This window comes from Amblyomma maculatum, chromosome 6 (assembly GCF_055883805.1).
Source record: "Amblyomma maculatum isolate TAMU_Amacu chromosome 6, ASM5588380v1, whole genome shotgun sequence".
Classification (NCBI taxonomy): domain Eukaryota; kingdom Metazoa; phylum Arthropoda; class Arachnida; order Ixodida; family Ixodidae; genus Amblyomma; species Amblyomma maculatum.
Genome location: NC_139349.1, coordinates 109,846,523 through 109,865,209, shown reverse-complemented (window position 1 = coordinate 109,865,209; position 18,687 = coordinate 109,846,523). Strand labels below are relative to the sequence as shown.

Genomic DNA, 18,687 nt, shown 5'->3' with positions numbered 1-18,687 from the left:
AGTTTGTTAATAGGAACTTTGAATTTTATTCAAATTGACCAAGTTTGAGCATCATAATTTTTTTTAGTGCAGTCGCAGGCCTTGGTGATTCAGGTGCCTGACATCCTTGTTGTAAAATGTCTGCCTTTTATAGAAATGCACTGATATGTGGTTTTGATGTTTAATTGACGAGGACGCTTATGCACGTACAGTCTGCTTATTGCTGCTATTTCAACTTGCACACTGTACTTCATCTTGCATTGCAGCACCTTGGAACCTGCACCTCTCATCCAAGGCTGCAGAAAGGCTGCAAACATTTTTTTTTTTTTTTTTTTTTCAAATTAAGCAATGTTGAACTATTTTTCAGTTATTGCAATTGTTGAAAAGGCAGTCTTCTTTGTAAAAGAGTGCATTTCATTCACTGATTAGATTAGCAGTCTGCATGGACGCAGCACTGCGGATGCCTACTGTGGAATTGTACGCAATCGATTACTTTTACATTTTAATTTTTATAATCAGTTGATTATTTTCTTCTAACAGCAACATTTAGTGTAATTCAATTATTTTTCTGTAATTGATTACCGATAATCAGTTTAAAAAGAAGGTACAGGGCGAGAACAAGTCCTCGGGGAAGTTCCGCACTTTGTACTAGCTACTAGGTTCACTTCTTTGATCAAAAGCTGATGGCCAGAAGCCAGGCAGCCATGTGCAGCATTGTGCAACCAAACAATTTTACGCAATCACATTGTCACAGACGCCTTGCCCTGTACCTTCTTGTACCCTGTACCCTGGCACAATGCAATAAAGCATTGTGCCACTACGAGCGGATGTGGAAGATATTGGTGCGGTATAGCACCGGCCTACTTTTTAGCGCTTGCACTGATAGTTCGGTCTAGAGGCCACAACGAAACATGACAAAATTGGCGATGACAAATTTCCCTGTTGAAAAATAGTCCATAAAAAATTTTCAAGCAAGCCACACTAGTTTGTTGTTTGAGAAAATTTGTGTTTAGCAGAAATGTTCAAAGAAAAGAAATACATTACCAATTGATTACTATCCGTAGTTCAATAACTTTTCTGGGGCTGTAATTGACGTAATCTGTTGCATTTCAGACAGAGTAATTGTAATTGGTTACATATTCTCTACAACGTGTTCAAGACTGCTGTGCTGTCATTTGCAAGCACTGTCTACACAGTCGGACAATGCCTCCCATTTCCAGCAGCTAGATGCATTTGTTCCCAGTGATGGGGCCACCGGTTGCAGGATGATGGGCATGGTGGAACACCTTAATGCGTTGCACCCCATTTTGACTGACTCGGGTCACCATAGTATACTGCAAATTGCTTCCGACGTGGCATATAGGCTGCACAAGTTGCAGTAGTTTGCAAGTGGGCTATTACGTGCCAGCATACTTAGCATGTCTTGAATGTAGGCTGGCATGATGGACGCATCTAGACTGCTTGACATGTTATGGTCTTGCACCAGTAAGAGTGGCATACATCGCTAAGGATCCGAAAATTTGGTGCGGATGGTACTAACTGGTGTGGAGGTCTCTAATAAGTCAGGTTTTTTATTGTAGCTTAGTGTCAAATGCATAGGCAATCACAGTCCGAATGCTCTGAATTCACTGATTTGTTACAATTGCATTCAGATCTATCTCTGTCTGGGTGAAGCAGCCTTACAGAGGAAGAGAGTAGGAAAACTACTACAATATCGCTTTTAGCATGCATGCTTCACATTTTTTACGCACTATAATATGTGCCATTCACCCATACAGATTCACTAAGTGCAAAACTTGGTTTCACAGTCCTGCTTTTGTGGGGCATCTGTACTCTACTACACTTGGACTACATGGCAAGCACTGATGAATGATAATTTCTCAAAGGTGGCTCAAAGCCTATGAGTGCAAGTATGTGGGCATGGAACACTTGCATTACTAGAAGATGGAAGTAATGCATGTATCGGTACTAAAGAACTTTTATGGCTGCAAGCATTAACGATAGGGGGCTTCCCATACTGAAGCAGTTCGTAAGTGCATGGACTCCCATAGGACGCCAAAGAAGCAAAGCAGATTGGTGTTGCCTTTTTCCCTGGAACTATGCAAATATGCTGCCTTGATGCAGTAAATTTGTGGTGAGTCATTGATAATCCATGTCCACTTTGTGCTGTGTATGTAAGAACCAAATGCTTGTCATTTCAAAGCCTAGATCGATCTGCAATGACTTTGCTAGTCAGTGTCATTTGGTTTTGTTTGGCTGAGACAGGAAAACTACATCTAGTTTGTGCACATTGCATGCTTGAAATCAATAGCTGCAGTTAACAGGTTGTGCTTGAATGTGTTTGCCAGCTCCCTGGAGTTGCTGATCAGCTACATTCAGTGTTCTGTGCAGGACTGACTGAAACGTACATGTTATTTCTGCTTTATCTACACACTGCTGTGTAAAACACTGTTGAAACAGGAGTGACCAGAAACGTTTTGGATGGATTTTTTATAATTAACATGACTGATACATGCTTCATAGGTACTGGTAAACGTCTGCTGGTGCTGCATAGCAACTGTAGACCTTTACAGGGAAGTGATGAAATTTACATTCTCTCTCCACTACTGTTTACTATATGTTTACAGGAAAATAAATTGGGAACATTTAAGGAAAAAGTTGACCTTGGCAGTAGTGTATTGCTGACAAAATTTCCTCTCTAAGCAACTAGCATTACAAGTTGCAGACTGCAATCAAGAATGTAAGTGGGCAAAGCAGATTGATGGGTCTAAAAGTTATATCGCAAGTGTTAAGGCTGTTCTACTTGGGACAGGCAGCGTCTGCAAATTTGGAGCAAAACGGCAAACTAAAGCAGGTACTCTCTCAACAGCAGCTTACTAGTGTCCCTTAAGAGGAAAGTGAATATAACTAGCATCCTGCCTATATAGGGCAGAAATTGGAAGGCAAATAAAAAGGCTTGAACAAATTCACAGTAGAGCGAACTTTAGAAAGGAAAATTATGAGTGCAAACAGACTACAGACCAAAAAAGAGCAGAGTGGGTCAGTGAACAAACGAGTTCACTGGTTTGGTTTCTGGGGTTTAACGTCCCAAAGCGACTCAGGCTATGAGAGATGCCGTAGTGGAGGACCACCTAGGGTTCTTTAACGTGCACCGACATCGCACAGCACACGGGCACCTTGCTTTTCGCCTCCATCGAAAAGCTGCCGCCGAGGCCGGGATTCGATCCCGCATCCTTGGGAACAGGAGTCGAGCGCCGTAATCACTGCGCCAACCTGGCGGAGTGAAAACAAGTTCACTGTATCCTATTTAAAATCAAGGTGAAATTGGTATGACCAGGATATTTAAAGGGAAGGGGGCGATATCCAGTTTTCCCTTAGTGCAATGAAGTAGATTCTGCATCTGGTGGGCAGATGAAAACGGGAAAATTTCAAGGTTAAGGTGGTCTGAGCTGGCACAGGACTGAGTCAATGAGACAGTACTGCGTCCCGCAATAAGCTCAGTTGGACTGATGATGGTGATGCCCCACCTAAGGTGACATTTGCGCATTGCACTTGCAATATTTTTATTTCACTGTATCACCACAATTGTATAGCTTAAGGTAAAAACATTTAATGCATGCAAACACTCATATGTACAGATATCTACTATGAAGCACATTCACTGGTCTACCTGGTACTGTTCTTAAGGCCATGCAAAAAGACGTCAATTACGGCTCGCTACGTATTGAATGTTTCAATTAGCCTGACCCATCACTGCTGCAGACTACTGGCTCTTCACACAAGTCTCCTGTTATGACAAGAAACTGACAACCTGTGAACATGCAACTAGGAGAGTTTTCAACTTGGGTCTCCTGCTTATTACAGGTGTCTAAAGCATGCTTGTTTGATGTTCTATTATTTGGCCTACGAAGACTCGTTTTTAACCACAGGTCAACCACAGGTTCTGGATCCCACAGTTCAAGTGGTGCACCATTCACATTGATGACCATAGTCTGCCACAGTGTGTCGTCTGTGAGAACATTCTTCCGAGATTCCTTAATGATGCAAAGTTCTTCAAACCCCTTGCGTGTCACTTGGCACGATGGAGAGAGAAGTGCGGCGGCAGTGAGGAATGTGCAAATGGTGGGGTAGACTGCACTGAACCTGGAAACGACTGTGGCAGCAAGACTAATGAAATCTTTCCTCAAGCACTTTGCGAGGCTGTTGCTTACAAACCACTTGTAGGAACACCACTCAAGGATAATGTCCGAAATGTGCTTCTCTGGCAGCAGCGATTGCATCTCGCCACTTAGTTCCCTGATTGTTTCAATTCCGTACGCACCAAAGTGCACATCTGAATCGGCTGGCCAGTTGTTTGGGTCCAGCACAGAGAACTTGCACAGAGACTCTGAACACTGATTTGCCATCTGGACCACCTGCTGAGAGACACAGTGGCACACCTCACCAGCAATAACATGGAAAGACTCAATGTCAAAATCTTGCGTGATCGCCATGCCTTGGAAGAATCCGTTCCTTTCCTGCAGTTCCTGAAGCACTGGTATTAGTCGGGGGCCTAGTACAATGTGGTCGGCAATGGCTGTGGCAGTAATGCTTAGCTCATTGAGGACAGTGTAGCAGGCTGGAGATGAACAGCCTGTCATTCTTTCCTGAAATACATGCAACTCTTCAAATATCTCTCGCAGCAGGTGTACATAGGCAATGAACACTGAGCTTTTCAGACTCGTAAGCATTTCTGCTGCATCAGGCCTAAGTTTTCGGTCCAGGTTATGATAGTTATCCTTGAGGAATGCTACAACGCTGCCCCATTTTTCAAGAATGGTAGTTAGGAACTTTAGGTCAAGGACTAGTAACTGTGGTTCCGAAGAACGTGAATATTGGTCGACTGGGCTTGAAGGTCCCCATATATCCATTATGCTTCCAGTCTTTTTCCGCAGGTCTCTAAAAAAGCAGAACAACTTGTACAGCTTGTCTGCACAGCATCTGACTTGCGGATGCCTGTAAAGGACCGGCTTCACGGAGCTTTCAACCTTGTGTACCAAACAGTCCATGGTGTAAAGAACAGGTGCCTCTTTTCCCAAGGCCATTTGCAGGCCACCCTCTATTTGGTGCACTGGCTGGCCATCCGTAGTCAGGCACAACAGCTTCTCAAATGGAGATGGGAATCCAAACTTTGCAAGCATTTCCACCATTGCAAGGGCGATCCCGACTCCATCTTCGTTTTCAACAAGCCCCAAAAATCTTGTGCGTTTAGTACAATCTTTGAGATACGTGACATACACTGCGTCCTTGCGGGATCCCACGACATTAGAAACGTCGTCCAAAACAATTCCAAAATGTCTCGCTTGATAAATATCGGCTACGGTGTCATTGATCATCGATGTGGCAATGTACTTTGAGAAATCTGGCACAACATGATGGTGATTCGTGTACCGACCTTCCAGCGGCACTCCATTCTGAATTTGTTGATTGACCAGAACAGGGAACTGAGAAAACGAAAGCTTGTTTTTCTGTATCTCGTAAACGGTCTTGAAAAGCAATTCGAATCTGGAGCGCGAGTCTTCCGGCGGCTTCTTTTTCGCCCTGAACGAATTTGCCAATTTCTTTCTCTCCGCTTCGGTTTTGTTGAGAAGGTTCCGGTGAGCTGATGTCCTCTCGTGCTTTTGAATGACCGAAACTTTGAAATTGTTCGTGCCTTCGACAAACGGCACGCATTTTTCTTGACCAAAGTAGGCTTCCCTGCACAGCACGCAGTGCATGGTGTTTTTGACTTCCTCATACTGCAACCACGTATAAGTTTCTTTCCACACGTTTCGGAACTTTCTTTTGCAATCTTTGGAGTTTCCATCCTTTTTCGAACGGCCCGCTGCCTTCGGCGCTTCTTTTTTCGCAACCTTCTTGTCCTGCCTCCACTCCCTGCAAATAAAAAAGGAAAGCCGCTGTTGAGATAAGCTTCCCTTTCTTCAGAGAAGCGTTTACCACATACAAAGGCACTCGACGTTTATTTTCGATATTGAGGCTCTTGGTTCGATATAAAATGCTATTTCAATTGCACGTAACATGCGGGAGCGCAACCGAAAGTTTACGACGCTTCAAAATGCACGCGTCGCGCCCAGCCTCATCAAACAACACGTGCAGAAGAATAGAGACTTCTACTCGCCTACAAATGCTGCTCATTCTGAAAGGGTCACCACTTATCCATTATTTCCAGAGCGATAACAATGCTCATGTGATTGCATTTCGAAACTGTTCGAACGTTTGTAGCCACCGCAATGCGGTAAACAATGACTACTTGAGACCTTCCGAATAGTTTAGTTAACAGTCTAACTAATCGCACACAAACACACAAAGCTTGACGCCAGCGCTTTGCCCTTGCGATGTTTTCTTTCAGGGTATTCGGCGGCCAACGCGTAGATAGCCTAGAGGGCGTTACTCAAAACAGAAAAAGAAGCATGTTTAAGTCTTTGTTCGAATAATACAAAATTAAAAGCTGGGTTTTAATAAAAAGTTACGCAATCCAATATTGTTCTATTTATTATTAAAATGAAAAGAAATGTAGAACATTGTGCTAATTTTTGTAGGGCTCAAAGTTTGGTACAACAGCCACACCGATATCGCAAACTCCTTGCGTTGCCATAGCAACAGGATTGTTGACTGCGTGAGCGGCCGCGTAAGCGCAAATAGCAGCATTTTTTCCCATTTGAACTTAAAAGACCATAAGTATTGAGGTCAAACATTTTGCCACTTGCAGCTAATAAGGTAAATATCCTCTCCGGTTTACTGAGCATAGCGTGACTCACTGCCATCGAATTTGAAAAGTTTGTAAAAGCTTCAAAACTAGTATAAATGGCTGACACTGTGGCTGTATGGGAAGTTCCGCTTAGTGACAAGATATACAAGATAGAATTCGAACATGGAACGACGACGGGTAAAAGAGTAATCAAAGTTGACGGAAAGGTGAGTCGCATACTGCTTACAGGCGAGTCGCATAAAGCAATGCTAACTTCTCGCTCGCTGGACGCAGGAGGTTGTGCGACATGACTGGATGTTCAAGCTTGTGGGTTCGGAACCATTTGAAGTGGGCCGCGCAAAGTGCATGGTAGTAATCAGAGCGCTAAGTGGATTCACATACGAGTACTCGCTCATCGTGGACGGCAAGCAAATCGATAAATTTAGAGAAAGACAGTCTAAAATACTTAACACTTGGGTAGTGAATCTTCTGGATCAGCCGACAAGAGTCGTTCTTGGTGAGCACATCGTTATATTTCGCTGTAAAGCATGCTGTCGCAAAATGCATAACAGTAACAAAGACAAGGGAGACCAAGCGACTTACATGGCTCGCGATCTTCGTATTTTTGCTTCAATGCAGAGAAAGACACATTGGACGTGTATGTTAACGGCGAAAAGGTTGACGTTGCGGTAAGCTTGACGTTTTTAATACTTTTGCACATTTACACAAAATTGTTTCGCACCTTAAATGAAGAACTTTTTCTCTTCCAGCCAGAATTTGTAGACGGCGGAACTGAGACTCATTTTCAGGTGGGGCCGTATCAGGCATACATCACAGCAGCAAGCAGTGGAAGCAAAAAAGAAGGAATTCGGCACACTCTAGTTGTTGAAGGACACGTCATTGCCAGCAGCTCTGAGTAAACTGCGCTTACATGGATAGGAACAGAAGTCCTAAAACAGTATGCCCAGCATGTGGAATGATAAGCTTATTATATGTTGTTGTCAACCACAAATACTGAATGCAACAAACAGCATTGCAACAACATCTGGCTTATTAATGCCCAGTGGAAAGACCAATTCTACAAGGTATTTTAAGTCACAGACACCATCAAAGTAAGCATTCAGCAGTTGCAAGTACAAAGCTCATTGGAAAGCTTACTATTATAGTGTTAATTTTGTATGTAATAAGTAGCAGTGAAATAAGATTTCACACTAATCGCCTACACATGTTATGCTAAGGAATGTTATGAACTGGACAAAAAATAAAGTTCAAAATAATTTATTTCATCTGTACAAGTCTGAACTTATTGCCTAACTTTCTCATGAGACAGTGCTCATGAAGAAGGTAGAATCTTTGAACTTAAGTAACTTAGCCGTTCTTTAGATGCTGGTCTTGTCTTCAGCAATGTGTCGTAGCTCAGCTCTATGACGGAGTAGCCTAGCGTTCTAAGCAGCCGCATTTTTGTTGCATGGTTGCCTGTTGCATGCAAATTATCCATGCAGTAGTGTTCTGGAAGGGTGATGATCACAGCCAACCTGGTCACCAGAAGGAAAAAATACATATCATTGCAATTTCTCTGTGTACATAAAAAAAATTCAAGAAAAACATATGTTTCACCATCCACATACCGAGTGACCACGATTGAGAAGAGCACATGGCTTACCACTGCTTTGACTTTATGCGACTTTATTTCAAAACTAGATAGCTTACAGTATTACAAGCAAATAAGCATAGACAGGCACCTTGATTTAAAACGCCATTAGCATGCAGAAACAAAGCACCTACTGTGTAAAAATGTAAATGTTTTGACAGTTAAGTGTACTCAAGTGTATTTCACTACTTCTATCATAAATCATGATGTGATGAGCACAATTGTTTTATTTATTTTATTTTTATTGTATTCATACTGTCAGCATGAGCCAAGACAGGAGTTGCAGGATATGTACAATAACAATATTACATACATGAAGAAAAAAGAAACGATAAAACTATGAAATCCATTGGTACTTGCATGCACAAAACACACCACTTTACAATAGAGCCATTCACATGGAATGACCGCCTTTTGTCTAAGTAACTCAGTGCAAAAATTAAGCAGCATAGCAATCATTACAAGCCATTTATATACACATTAACTATGCAATCCATTGGTACTTGCATGCACAAAACACACCACTTTACAATATAGCCATTTACATGGAATGACCGCCTTATGTCCAAGTAACTCGGTGCAAAAATTAAGCAGCATAGCAATCATTACACGCCATTTATATACACATTCAAAAGGAGTAAAGAGAATGTGCCCCTTTGGTTCACTATAGCCAAGCATACATAGTACAGGTAAATGCACTACGGTGCATTTTTAAATAAAACTCGAGACACAAGTGCCATAGCACTCGAGCATGAGGAAACTATGTTTTTAATGTCAAATGCACAAAAAGGCTGCTTCTTGAGGTTTCAAGTCCGTGTGTTTCGAAGAGAAAATTTTCAAAACCACACTCTGAACCATTAAATGAATGAACAGAATGAACTTAAAGATACATAACCAGTACCTGCATAAAATTCAATCTCATCAGTGTCTAATGACACAATTTTTGCCACTATTTACGCTCGTATGACTTTACCAGGCTGATTAAGACAAACTGGCAACAGCAATATGATGCGATGCATTCGCTTCCTTCTCTCTTGTCATGTTCGTTCTATCCTATCCTCCTCTCCACTCCCTCATTGGTCAGCGCACTGACCACTTATGGGTCGCTGTGGCTTCATACTGTTGTGGACATACTCCTCGTGTGAGCTTGTGCTATCTCCACCAAGGTACGCTGGAAGCTCCCAGCAGCATGCAATGTGAGCCAGAGCTACCCTTGTTTCCTCTGCTCATTCAGTTGTTTACGAAGCGATCGCTTAAAGGGACATTGAGGGCAAATTAAAGCTTGCTCGTACCGATGAATTACTACATTATAATGCTAAAGGCATTACTTTCACAGGAAGTTTTGGTTTTATAAGCTAGAAAAGTTACACAAGGAAATGAAAGACATGTTGCCACCAGCTGTCATTTTTGCAAAGAAACTGAAGTGTTTAAAAAAGCTAATTTTAATGTGACAGCGCTAAAGCTTCTGTACGGCAAAGAATTCGGTGCAGTAATTGTTGGCGTCAAGGGGAAACAAAATAGAGACAAGCATGGGTAGGTAGCTGGCAGGTGACATGGGTACTGATTGGGTGATGGGTGACAAGTTTTGTGCCATCACGAGACCACACAACGCAGCCAAATTGGCAGAAGCTTTACTCAAGGTTAGATGGGAATCGAACCCAGAACCGTTGGATTCTGAGTCTGACATGCTGCCCCTAGGCCATGCTGGCACGTTTGTAAACCTTAGTTAAAGTGAGGCTTGATATCTATGTCAGCTGGTCCTTCACACAATGTGGTAGCTAATGTGAGATTGTAAAGGCACAAACTTAGAGATTAGTGGTTAAACAAGTAGCAAACAAGTAGGCAGAGCTTAGGTGACCCCAATTTATTTCACATGGATCCATTATGCTAAGCTATGCAGAAACTCGCTATGTAATAGTGACCATAGGGTCCGCACAGATGATAAGGTCGCAAATTTGACTCAAGTCGCAAGAAAATTTTTCAATCCAACTTTTTCACAATTAAACGTTTTTTTGTTGCTGGACAAAGATCAGCGTAGGTAGAAAGAACCATAGACTCAATTTCTACTGGGAAAATAAGTTATGCGATTTCTACCAGTCGATTGGAGCTGAGCGCCTGAACCGGAATAGAGCGACCTGAACCGCTACAGAGCGAATCGTTCGTGGTCAACCAGCAGAGCACGTTGTGGAAGTAATGCTGAGCTGGTTCCAAAAGTTGAAGTCGCATTGCAGCGGCGGAATTGTTGCTGTTGATAAATAGGCAGCTGCAGCAAGCTGGAGCACCTCAGTTGCTCCAGACAACCAGCGGAATATGCGTAACCTATCTTGGTCGGCCAGTGGAATTCGAAATTGTCATCCCAAGGCAAGAAAGTGTGCTCCAGAGCAACCAGTGGAAATCGCCATTAGATAGAGCTGTCCTCTGTGCACCTTTAGGGGTGGTACAGGCATGCACCATGCAATGCATTAGATGCATTATCAGTGAGAGAGTGCATGATTTTCCCCAACAAAATGCATTCTGTGAAAAAAAGACTCAGTTGGAGCATAGCAGGAGCTAATTAGACTGCAAATATTTAGAAATACAATGAGTGCCAAACATTTATAGCCTAATGTAATGCAAAAGGTAAAATGAAGCATGCAACACTCTAGGATACACTCTTACGATTAAGGGGAGATGTGCGTCGAAAAAGTGAGTTTTTCGCAAAAATTTTCAATTTTGAGTTTCTGACTATAAATTATCCTTGGGCATTCAGCTACTTAAAGCACTAGAATATAATGATAATTTCACACAGAAATTTTGTTTATAGTAGTAAATGATTTGTATTCCATCTTTTTGTGTAGCTTTACTATTGGCTCTTTGCCTTCCTCTGAATTCATTCTAAAATATTGTTACAGTGCGCAGTATCGAGATGACGACGTGCTGGTGTGGTGTTGTGAAGAAGACGATGCTCAAGCTAAGCTGGGTGTGTTCTGGTGGTGTTTGCGTCTGACAGTTAACTAGCGTTTACCGCTGTGTACTTTTCCCTTAACAATATTCTGCAGTCTGGTTTCTCCTCCTATAGTCCCTGAGAGCCTACAGGAAGTACAGCCAGACAAATCTTGACCAGCGTGCGTGATAGCCGCAATTTTCTGTGCCCCTGCCCTTTACGGCGGATCAAACTTGCTGAACGGCCAAGGTTAGGCAAGGGCATGGCAAGCCTCTGCTTATAATTCTTTTCGCAGGTTAGCTCTTCGTAACATGCAAGGGCACACAAAAGGCGGTCGTTGCGTACGCTAGTTAAAGATTTGGGCATCTGTACCATCAGGCCAGACTGAAACACGTACAGCACCTTTAAACTAAACAAAATATTTTGGCTTTTTACTTTCAGCTATAGTATATAACTAGTGCGATTCGTGTTTGCGTGTAATGAAGCCAGTGAAATGTGTACAGAATGGCAACAGAATGTTTTACTGCACACTACAATAATATAGCACATGCATGTTCACATTTCAATTCAATCCAATAGTGCATGCAAAGTGCACATTTGCCGTGCATTCATGTCTTTCCTTTATCAAGCTGGTCACTTATTCTGAAATTACAGAAATGTGCACAGCTTGAGCAACTTGAATGAAAGCATTAAAGGATGAAGGAAAGGATGAAAGGAAGGTTAGCCACCGATCACAGAAACGAGAGGTTTCAAGCTCAATTAATACTCAACGGCATAACTTATTCGGCTAAACCTTCTATGCCTTAACACCACATTGGTTTCTACATGAAATTATAAGAGTGAGTTGGCGGGCTAGTTGGTTTTGCATGGTGAAGGAACAGCGCAAGGGATGGGAAACAGTGACACGAGGATGTTGCATTTGTGCTTCCTCGTGTCACTGTGTCCCGTCCCTTGCGCTGTTCTTTCACCATTCTACATAAAACATTAGCATTCTGCAAAACCTCATCCTGACATTTCCTCGAGATCACCCATAAACATTTAGTGCTTAAAAATCATGCCAGTTTGTTAACATTGCAACTTACCGCTTGTCTACACCACTCACAGCGTCCACGGCAATAGGCTTCCCTTGCTTATTGAGCTGCACAACGTAATCTGAAAACAAGCAGAATGTGCTCAATAAAGGGCAACTGATTCGCAGATCTGCTTTTAACTTAAAATGCTTTAGTACACCATCACTGTGCCCAGTGCTAACTCCTTTTGCACTAATTAAATGTGTGTTTTGCTCTTTGCAGGGGCAGCAATAGTACGCTAAAACATTTTAGTGCCTTAACGATTTGACTATGTTCGTGACAAGCCAGAAACTGCTCACCTATTATGTACATATCTGAAAGAGGCAGCCTGGGCTGTACCACAGAGAAGCTGAAGTTCCCTTCACCTCCCACGATTGATTCCATGTCATCTTGCAGAGAACACATGAGGCGAAGTAGCCTTCCATCTGAAAATGATTGAAACAAGAAATTGATGCCACCCACCTGTGCCACTCTCAATTCCTTTTATGTGCAACGCAAAATAATGAGCAATGGCTGCTTGCAGTTTCCATGCCTTGTTCCTGGCATCGCCTTGTTCTTTAACCTCTGTTCTATTATTTTTGTAACCACTCCCCTCTGAAATGCCCCTGGCCTTGAGGGTAATCATAAATAAATAAAAATAAATAAAGTGTGCCTTTATGAAGCATGACTCCTAGAACAAAGGTACTCTCATACAAATGACAAGGACTAGGTGGGAATCTGCTAATGATAACAGGAAACACTTCTTTTTCACAAATGAGAATTATACTAAGGTATTATAAGAGCACTTGCACCTTTCTAAGCATGCTGGCTTCAGCATTATGTTTTTCAACCACATCGAGGCTTGTTGTTGATTTATCATGTAAAAGGCACTGAGAAAATGAATTCTTAACTTGAAAAAAAAAAAAATATGAGGGGGGGGTGGGGGGGAGGGGTTATAGATGGATATATACACAGAAGTGCACTTACCTCTTTTTATGCTTTTCGAGGAGTAGTCCCTAGGCAGATATGGCCCATGATACTGCTTGCATTCCAAAGTCAATGCAGAATCCAAGAACTTCAATTTCTGGTGTGTTCTTCTTAGTTCGTTATGCTCGAGGCTTCCTATGCAGCACAGAGGATAAAGTAATTTTGTGCAAAATGTGCTGCTGCAACAAAGCCTGGTTGCCAAGTGAACACTGTACAGCAAAAGTTGTTAAAATTTGTCAGAGCGGCATAGTAGCTCAGGTATTCCCTGCTGCGAAGCAAAAATGCATGCAGGCTGCATAATGTCAATGCAAAAAAGAACACCGGGTAGCCATAATTAATCTGGAGATTAGTAATCTGCCCCACTACTGCTTATCAGAGGCTTTCACAGTTACTCAAGTCTTTGTGGCAGAATGTAATGAAAAATGGATTACTTGAGGGAACTCAGATGTGCAGGTCATAGTCAAAACAAACAGTTATGCAAGTAATTTGGCAAATATTCAGGCACCCATAAAATGAAAACTGTCGTAGCCAGGGCCATTTTTAATTCATTTTTATGCTCACTGGCAAGAGAAAATTGAAATATGTTATGCATTCACTAAAATAACGAAAACTATCTGCATAACTCTCATTTGCAAAATGAAAATCTGCAGTTCAGCTACTACACATAACAAAGTGGAGAGCTTCAGTATAATAACCCTTCGCAAGACCAGCATACAGGCCTCACACGGTCTCTTTACTTTAACTGTATGTAATGCAAGGCACGCAATATTAAAGAAAACAATTTTTTGTGGACCACATGTAGCTTAACAAATTCTCAAATTCTGATCTGAGAGATATGCTAGTGCATACTGCATTTGTCACCGAGGGTAGGTTCGAGCAGTAATCAAAATTGCACATGGTATCCTTAGTCACTTATACCTCAGAAGTTCATCATAATTTGTAATAAAATTCCAAAAATAAAATGTCAAAACTGTCTTTTTTAAGAGAAAGAAAGCTAAGTTTACAATTCGGTACACATGATATGCCCTGGCACAGTGGGCATTAATGTATGTGTTTGTCAACTGGAAATATTATGGAAGTAGGCATATAATTGCTGAAGCTTCAGCATAAATTTTAACAGGGCATTTTCTCTTTAATCTTATGTGCTATGAAAATAAAATCACAGTAACCTTGTGCTAGGCCTCCAAACACTCAGCCTATTTACCTCGCCTCTTTCGACTTTCCCACATGACTTTTTAATTTCAAAAAGTGAGAATTTTAAAGCCAGAACAGCAATATTTACTAACCGTTCATCTTGTCAAGAAAGTGAGGGCTGAACACTTTCTTGACGAAGTTAAGTGGGTACCTCTGCAGATAAAAGCAAGCAACCAACATGTCAACAAGTTGGTTACATGGGATGTGGCTGAATTTTTCTCGGAGCAGCCATTCTAGCGAACCGAAGAACTCCATGGCATTTCTTGGAACGATGTTGAGGTAACCAAGAGCCCGGACCATGTTCACAGCAGCGGAAAGAGACACCACCTTTTATACAAAAAAAAAAAGTGTCTCACTCCAACCATTCACTCAAGAATGAAACTGGTTTGCACGTGACGCTTGAGTATACGAGTTACCATACCCTTATGTGCAAATGGTTGCGCTTCTTGGCAAAAGAAAAGCATAGACTAGGGCCCATATTCCGCATTTGCGTCGTTGTTGAAAGTGTCGCTATCTCCCCGACCTCGAGTCATCTGATTCCTGGAAACGCCGAAACATGATGTTGCCACCTCTCCTGGTTCCGTAGCGGCAATACCCGGTTTCGGCATTTCGAACCAATCGGATGACTCGAGGTCACGTGAGATGGCGACACTTCGATAATGACACAAACTCGGAATATGGGTCTAGGTAGCTTTTATACCCAGAGTGCATCATTAAGCCTTAGCAAGATACAGCAGAGATTATGCTACAAATTCTTAAGCACTGGATACTGCAGTTATTTCCCTTTTTATTTCGTAATCACTGTGAAAGACAAAGGCACCAGATTTTCTGCTGTCCAAGAAGATGGGCATATATGTTCCTTTCACCTTAATCACAGGTTCAACACCATGCCTGTAAGTGGCGCCAGTTTTTCCTGAATGAAATAAATCAGAGTATGGTTTTCCCTGCAGCAATGTACAGCCAATGAAGGCAAAATTTCTTAACAAAAGCGACAGTTACAACATCTTCAACAGTTCCACAGGCAACACGTTCCTTGGATTTGTTTTGTAATGAACAGGCAAAAAGCTATGGCCAAATGCAGAACTATACCAACCAAACCAACCATCGAATGAAATTTATCATGAAAGAGCCACATGTCTAGCCAGACGAATCACTGTTATCTGTCTTTCCAAATAGTGCAGCATTAAAAATGTCATTTTAACTTCTACAAAAATAGAGTAACTGAAACAGCAAGTGAATTACACAATTTCACTCACTACACTTGTTGACTGCTTGCACTAAGAGGCATAGCTGTGAAAGAATGTCTCATTGCTGTCATCAGCCTGGTTTTGTCTGTCAAAAGGACAATAATCAGCCACAATTGGCTCTGCCCTGTGCCTCATCTAATTAGCCCTGTCCTCACCAATTTCCTCATCTCCCTACAGACTTTTTGCTAATCCCTGTTATGTTGTCGTTCTCTTTAAACCCACTCTACTCGCACTGGGTTGCTGGTTCATACCTGTATTCTGCATTACATGCCTCATCATTTATCTCTTCTTAATTTGTGCCAGGATACTATTAACTCATGCTGACCTCTCCAAGAGTTGAAAACAGTGCTTGTCTCTTGTCTTCCCTATCTTTGTCCATTATGGTCTTGCACTGTTTTCCACTTTGGATGAACAATCACCAAGCCAGAAATGTGTTATTTAAGCTCTCTTCCCATTTTTCAATGTGATTCCAATGTGAATATAACATGATCAAAAAAGTGCCACCCATACAGAGAACACATAGCGGTGTCATAAGTAAAAAATGAAAGAAAATATATGGCTGCTACGATCCCCTATGCCCACTCATTTTTTTTTTTTTTTTGTTTCTGTACCTTGAAACAGTGAAGCAAGAATTTAAAAGGGCTGCATTCTTTATGAAACATTATATCTACAAATGACCTTACAGGTGAGTAATAATTGACAAGATTGCGTAAGAAGTTGCAGGGAATGCAAGCCATCAATTTACGTGAATTCAATGGTAGCAATAATTTTTGTTATCAGTGCATTGGATATTGTGCATCTTCATAGCACAACTTATTATTTGCCAATATATATATATATATATATATATATATATATATATATATATATATATTATATCAGCTCAAAGCTTCTGCCTCTTAGGTGATTCAAAAGGGCATTATTCAATTTGAATCAAACGTTAATCTTAGCAATAAGCATATATACTCCTATATGGTCCGTTTAAATACCAACATTTTACCACGTTTCTGGCAAAACTAATGCCATAATTTATGGATTAGTTCACACCTAATGTGTAACTCTGCAAGGCTCAATTGTAAAAAAAAAAAAAGTACACAGTGGTGTGCAGTCAACACACTCCAGCTGCAAGAATATATTAATTTCGCTAATCTACAGAAAGGCACAGTGCAGTGAATGCCCTTCTGTTCAGAGGTATCATGCCTGTTTTTCTATATGCATACATCATTGAAAGAAAACGTTAAAACAGGCCATGTTATGATAAGCAAGAAAAATACTGCATAGTCCACAAAGTGCAAAACTGGAATAGCGCACAGACTTTGTGTTAGAAACTGCAGTGATTCCAGCAGTTTAACTCTCAAAACCTTGCAGCAAATGGGAGCACGGACAATTAACCTTATCTGCCACTTTTTTCCCTCGTGTGAATGGCTTCTCAAACTTTTGCGCACCTTGTGATTGGCCACAAAATAGTCCGACACCGAGTTGAACACAGGCTCACTTCTCCAGCGGAATGCCTGGCAGTATAGGGCCAATGCTTCCATCGTCTCTTCAGTGCTGCCAGAGCCCTTTATGCGAACGTAGCGCTCAACCGCCTTTGAAGAGTTTGCATCCAGGTAGCGTAAGTCCTGCAGGCAACGCACCATGCTGCTGAATTCCTTTTCAGGAATGACGTGCAAGTTCAGGTTCATCCACTTGGTCAGGCTCAGCAGCAAGGAATGAGGCACCAACTTCAGCCGAGTAAGCACACTCAAGATGTAAGCTACGTCTTCAGCGCCAAAAGATAGCACGTTTTTAGTGGTGTTGCGTGCTACAGCGCGCAGCACGACGCTTTGCGAGCTCTTGAAGTAAGGCAAGAGGCTGTAGAGCTTCAGGACGTCCTCTTTCTCCATGTCAACCGCCTGCGTGACGATACTCTGCCAGAAGTGATCGACTGTGTTCAGGTACTGAGTACCACAACTGACTAACAGTAAAGTAGCTTCCAAGATATCGGGAAGCTTTATGGTGCCGTCACATATACGGCTGAGTATAACATGAACGAAGGTATCTACGTAGCGTCTCCGGTCTTCTTCGCTGTAGCGATGCCTGACAACACATCTGAGACCGTCTAGTATCACCTCCGAACTGCCGGCTGTCGTAATAAGGTTACACAGTTCGCCGATCACCAACGAAACTCCGTCAGGGCCTGGAGACTTTGATCGCTTCGATCGCACATCAGGCCCGATATCTCTCACTTGTAACAGCTTGTCTAAGGCCTCAACACCAACAGCTGGCGTCAAGTCTTTAGGATCAACCTTTCTCAAGGCAACGTAAACATCTTTGACTGAAACACATTTTTTTATAATAGCAGATACTTTAGGTGAGGCGCTCGAACTTGCTGCTCTCGGTTGTTCGTTCAGGATTCTGTGAACAGGTTTGTCGGTGTCAAGCAGTGACTCTGCGGTGGCCTTCTTGATTAGAACAGGCAGTTCCTCTATGCTAACGCCGTCTTGAAGTATTATAGTTGACTTCGTAACGCGATGAGCATCATTCCTCGACGAGTAATTTCGAAAAGAAAACGATGGTCGCAAATGCGTTGGCCGCACTAGCGCGTAGTTTCGTTCTAAGCACTGCAAATACGTGCTTGTTACGGCGGTGCGAAAGCCAGTACGATATGATACAGTACGTGCCCCTAACTGATGCCACACAGCAGTGTTTAGGCAGCGAAACCTGCTCCGTGTAGCCGCAGTCAAAGACATCGCACTGATCGAACTGCCACGCGCACAATTTTGATACCGGTCACAACATTGCGTGTTATCCACTTAAACTCCAACTTAAACTAATTTCACAATGCAGGCTGCCATTTTCTTTCTCGTTGTGCACGTTGCCCACCGGGAAATGTTTATATGCCTTGATTGTACGATTGTACTGATTGTACCACTTGATTTAGTTGTTGG

At 42.1% G+C, this 18,687-nt stretch overlaps 3 protein-coding genes across 3 annotated transcripts; 1 reads left to right on the top strand and 2 right to left on the bottom strand.

Moving 5' to 3' along the window:
* Positions 1-3,525: 3,525 nt before the first annotated feature.
* LOC146186569 (zinc finger protein 862-like) lies at positions 3,526-5,921 on the bottom strand. Its single transcript, XM_084607276.1, has one exon. It carries the CDS (start codon positions 5,733-5,735, stop codon positions 3,717-3,719), a length of 2,019 nt encoding a protein of 672 aa, XP_084463402.1. The 5' UTR covers positions 5,736-5,921; the 3' UTR covers positions 3,526-3,716.
* Positions 5,922-6,601: 680 nt separating this feature from the next.
* LOC146186568 (fas apoptotic inhibitory molecule 1) lies at positions 6,602-7,993 on the top strand. The gene is made up of 4 exons (XM_084607274.1): positions 6,602-6,933; positions 7,001-7,223; positions 7,346-7,395; positions 7,477-7,993. The coding sequence occupies exons 1-4, from the start codon at positions 6,823-6,825 to the stop codon at positions 7,624-7,626; spliced, it is 534 nt and encodes a 177-aa protein (XP_084463400.1). The 5' UTR covers positions 6,602-6,822; the 3' UTR covers positions 7,627-7,993.
* LOC146186567 (FAST kinase domain-containing protein 3, mitochondrial-like) lies at positions 7,961-18,644 on the bottom strand. Its single transcript, XM_084607273.1, has 6 exons — positions 17,203-18,644; positions 14,603-14,837; positions 13,317-13,451; positions 12,650-12,775; positions 12,363-12,432; positions 7,961-8,241 (listed from the first exon to the last, which is right to left on the bottom strand). The coding sequence occupies exons 1-6, from the start codon at positions 18,487-18,489 to the stop codon at positions 8,040-8,042; spliced, it is 2,055 nt and encodes a 684-aa protein (XP_084463399.1). The 5' UTR covers positions 18,490-18,644; the 3' UTR covers positions 7,961-8,039.
* Positions 18,645-18,687: the final 43 nt, after the last annotated feature.

Bases quoted from the DNA above. Each gene is read 5' to 3' on its own strand.
- LOC146186569 (XM_084607276.1), bottom strand. From the start codon at position 5,735: ATGCACTGCGTGCTGTGCAGGGAAGCCTACTTTGGTCAAGAAAAATGC.
- LOC146186567 (XM_084607273.1), bottom strand. From the start codon at position 18,489: ATGTCTTTGACTGCGGCTACACGGAGCAGGTTTCGCTGCCTAAACACT. The intron at 14,838-17,202 runs GTGCGCAAAAGT...TTTGTATAAAAG, and splicing joins ATTTTGTGGCCAATCACAAG to GTGGTGTCTCTTTCCGCTGC. The intron at 12,776-13,316 runs GTAAGTGCACTT...AATCATTTTCAG, and splicing joins CTCGAAAAGCATAAAAAGAG to ATGGAAGGCTACTTCGCCTC.
- LOC146186568 (XM_084607274.1), top strand. From the start codon at position 6,823: ATGGCTGACACTGTGGCTGTATGGGAAGTTCCGCTTAGTGACAAGATA. The intron at 6,934-7,000 runs GTGAGTCGCATA...CGCTGGACGCAG, and splicing joins TAATCAAAGTTGACGGAAAG to GAGGTTGTGCGACATGACTG. The intron at 7,224-7,345 runs GTGAGCACATCG...GCTTCAATGCAG, and splicing joins GCCGACAAGAGTCGTTCTTG to AGAAAGACACATTGGACGTG.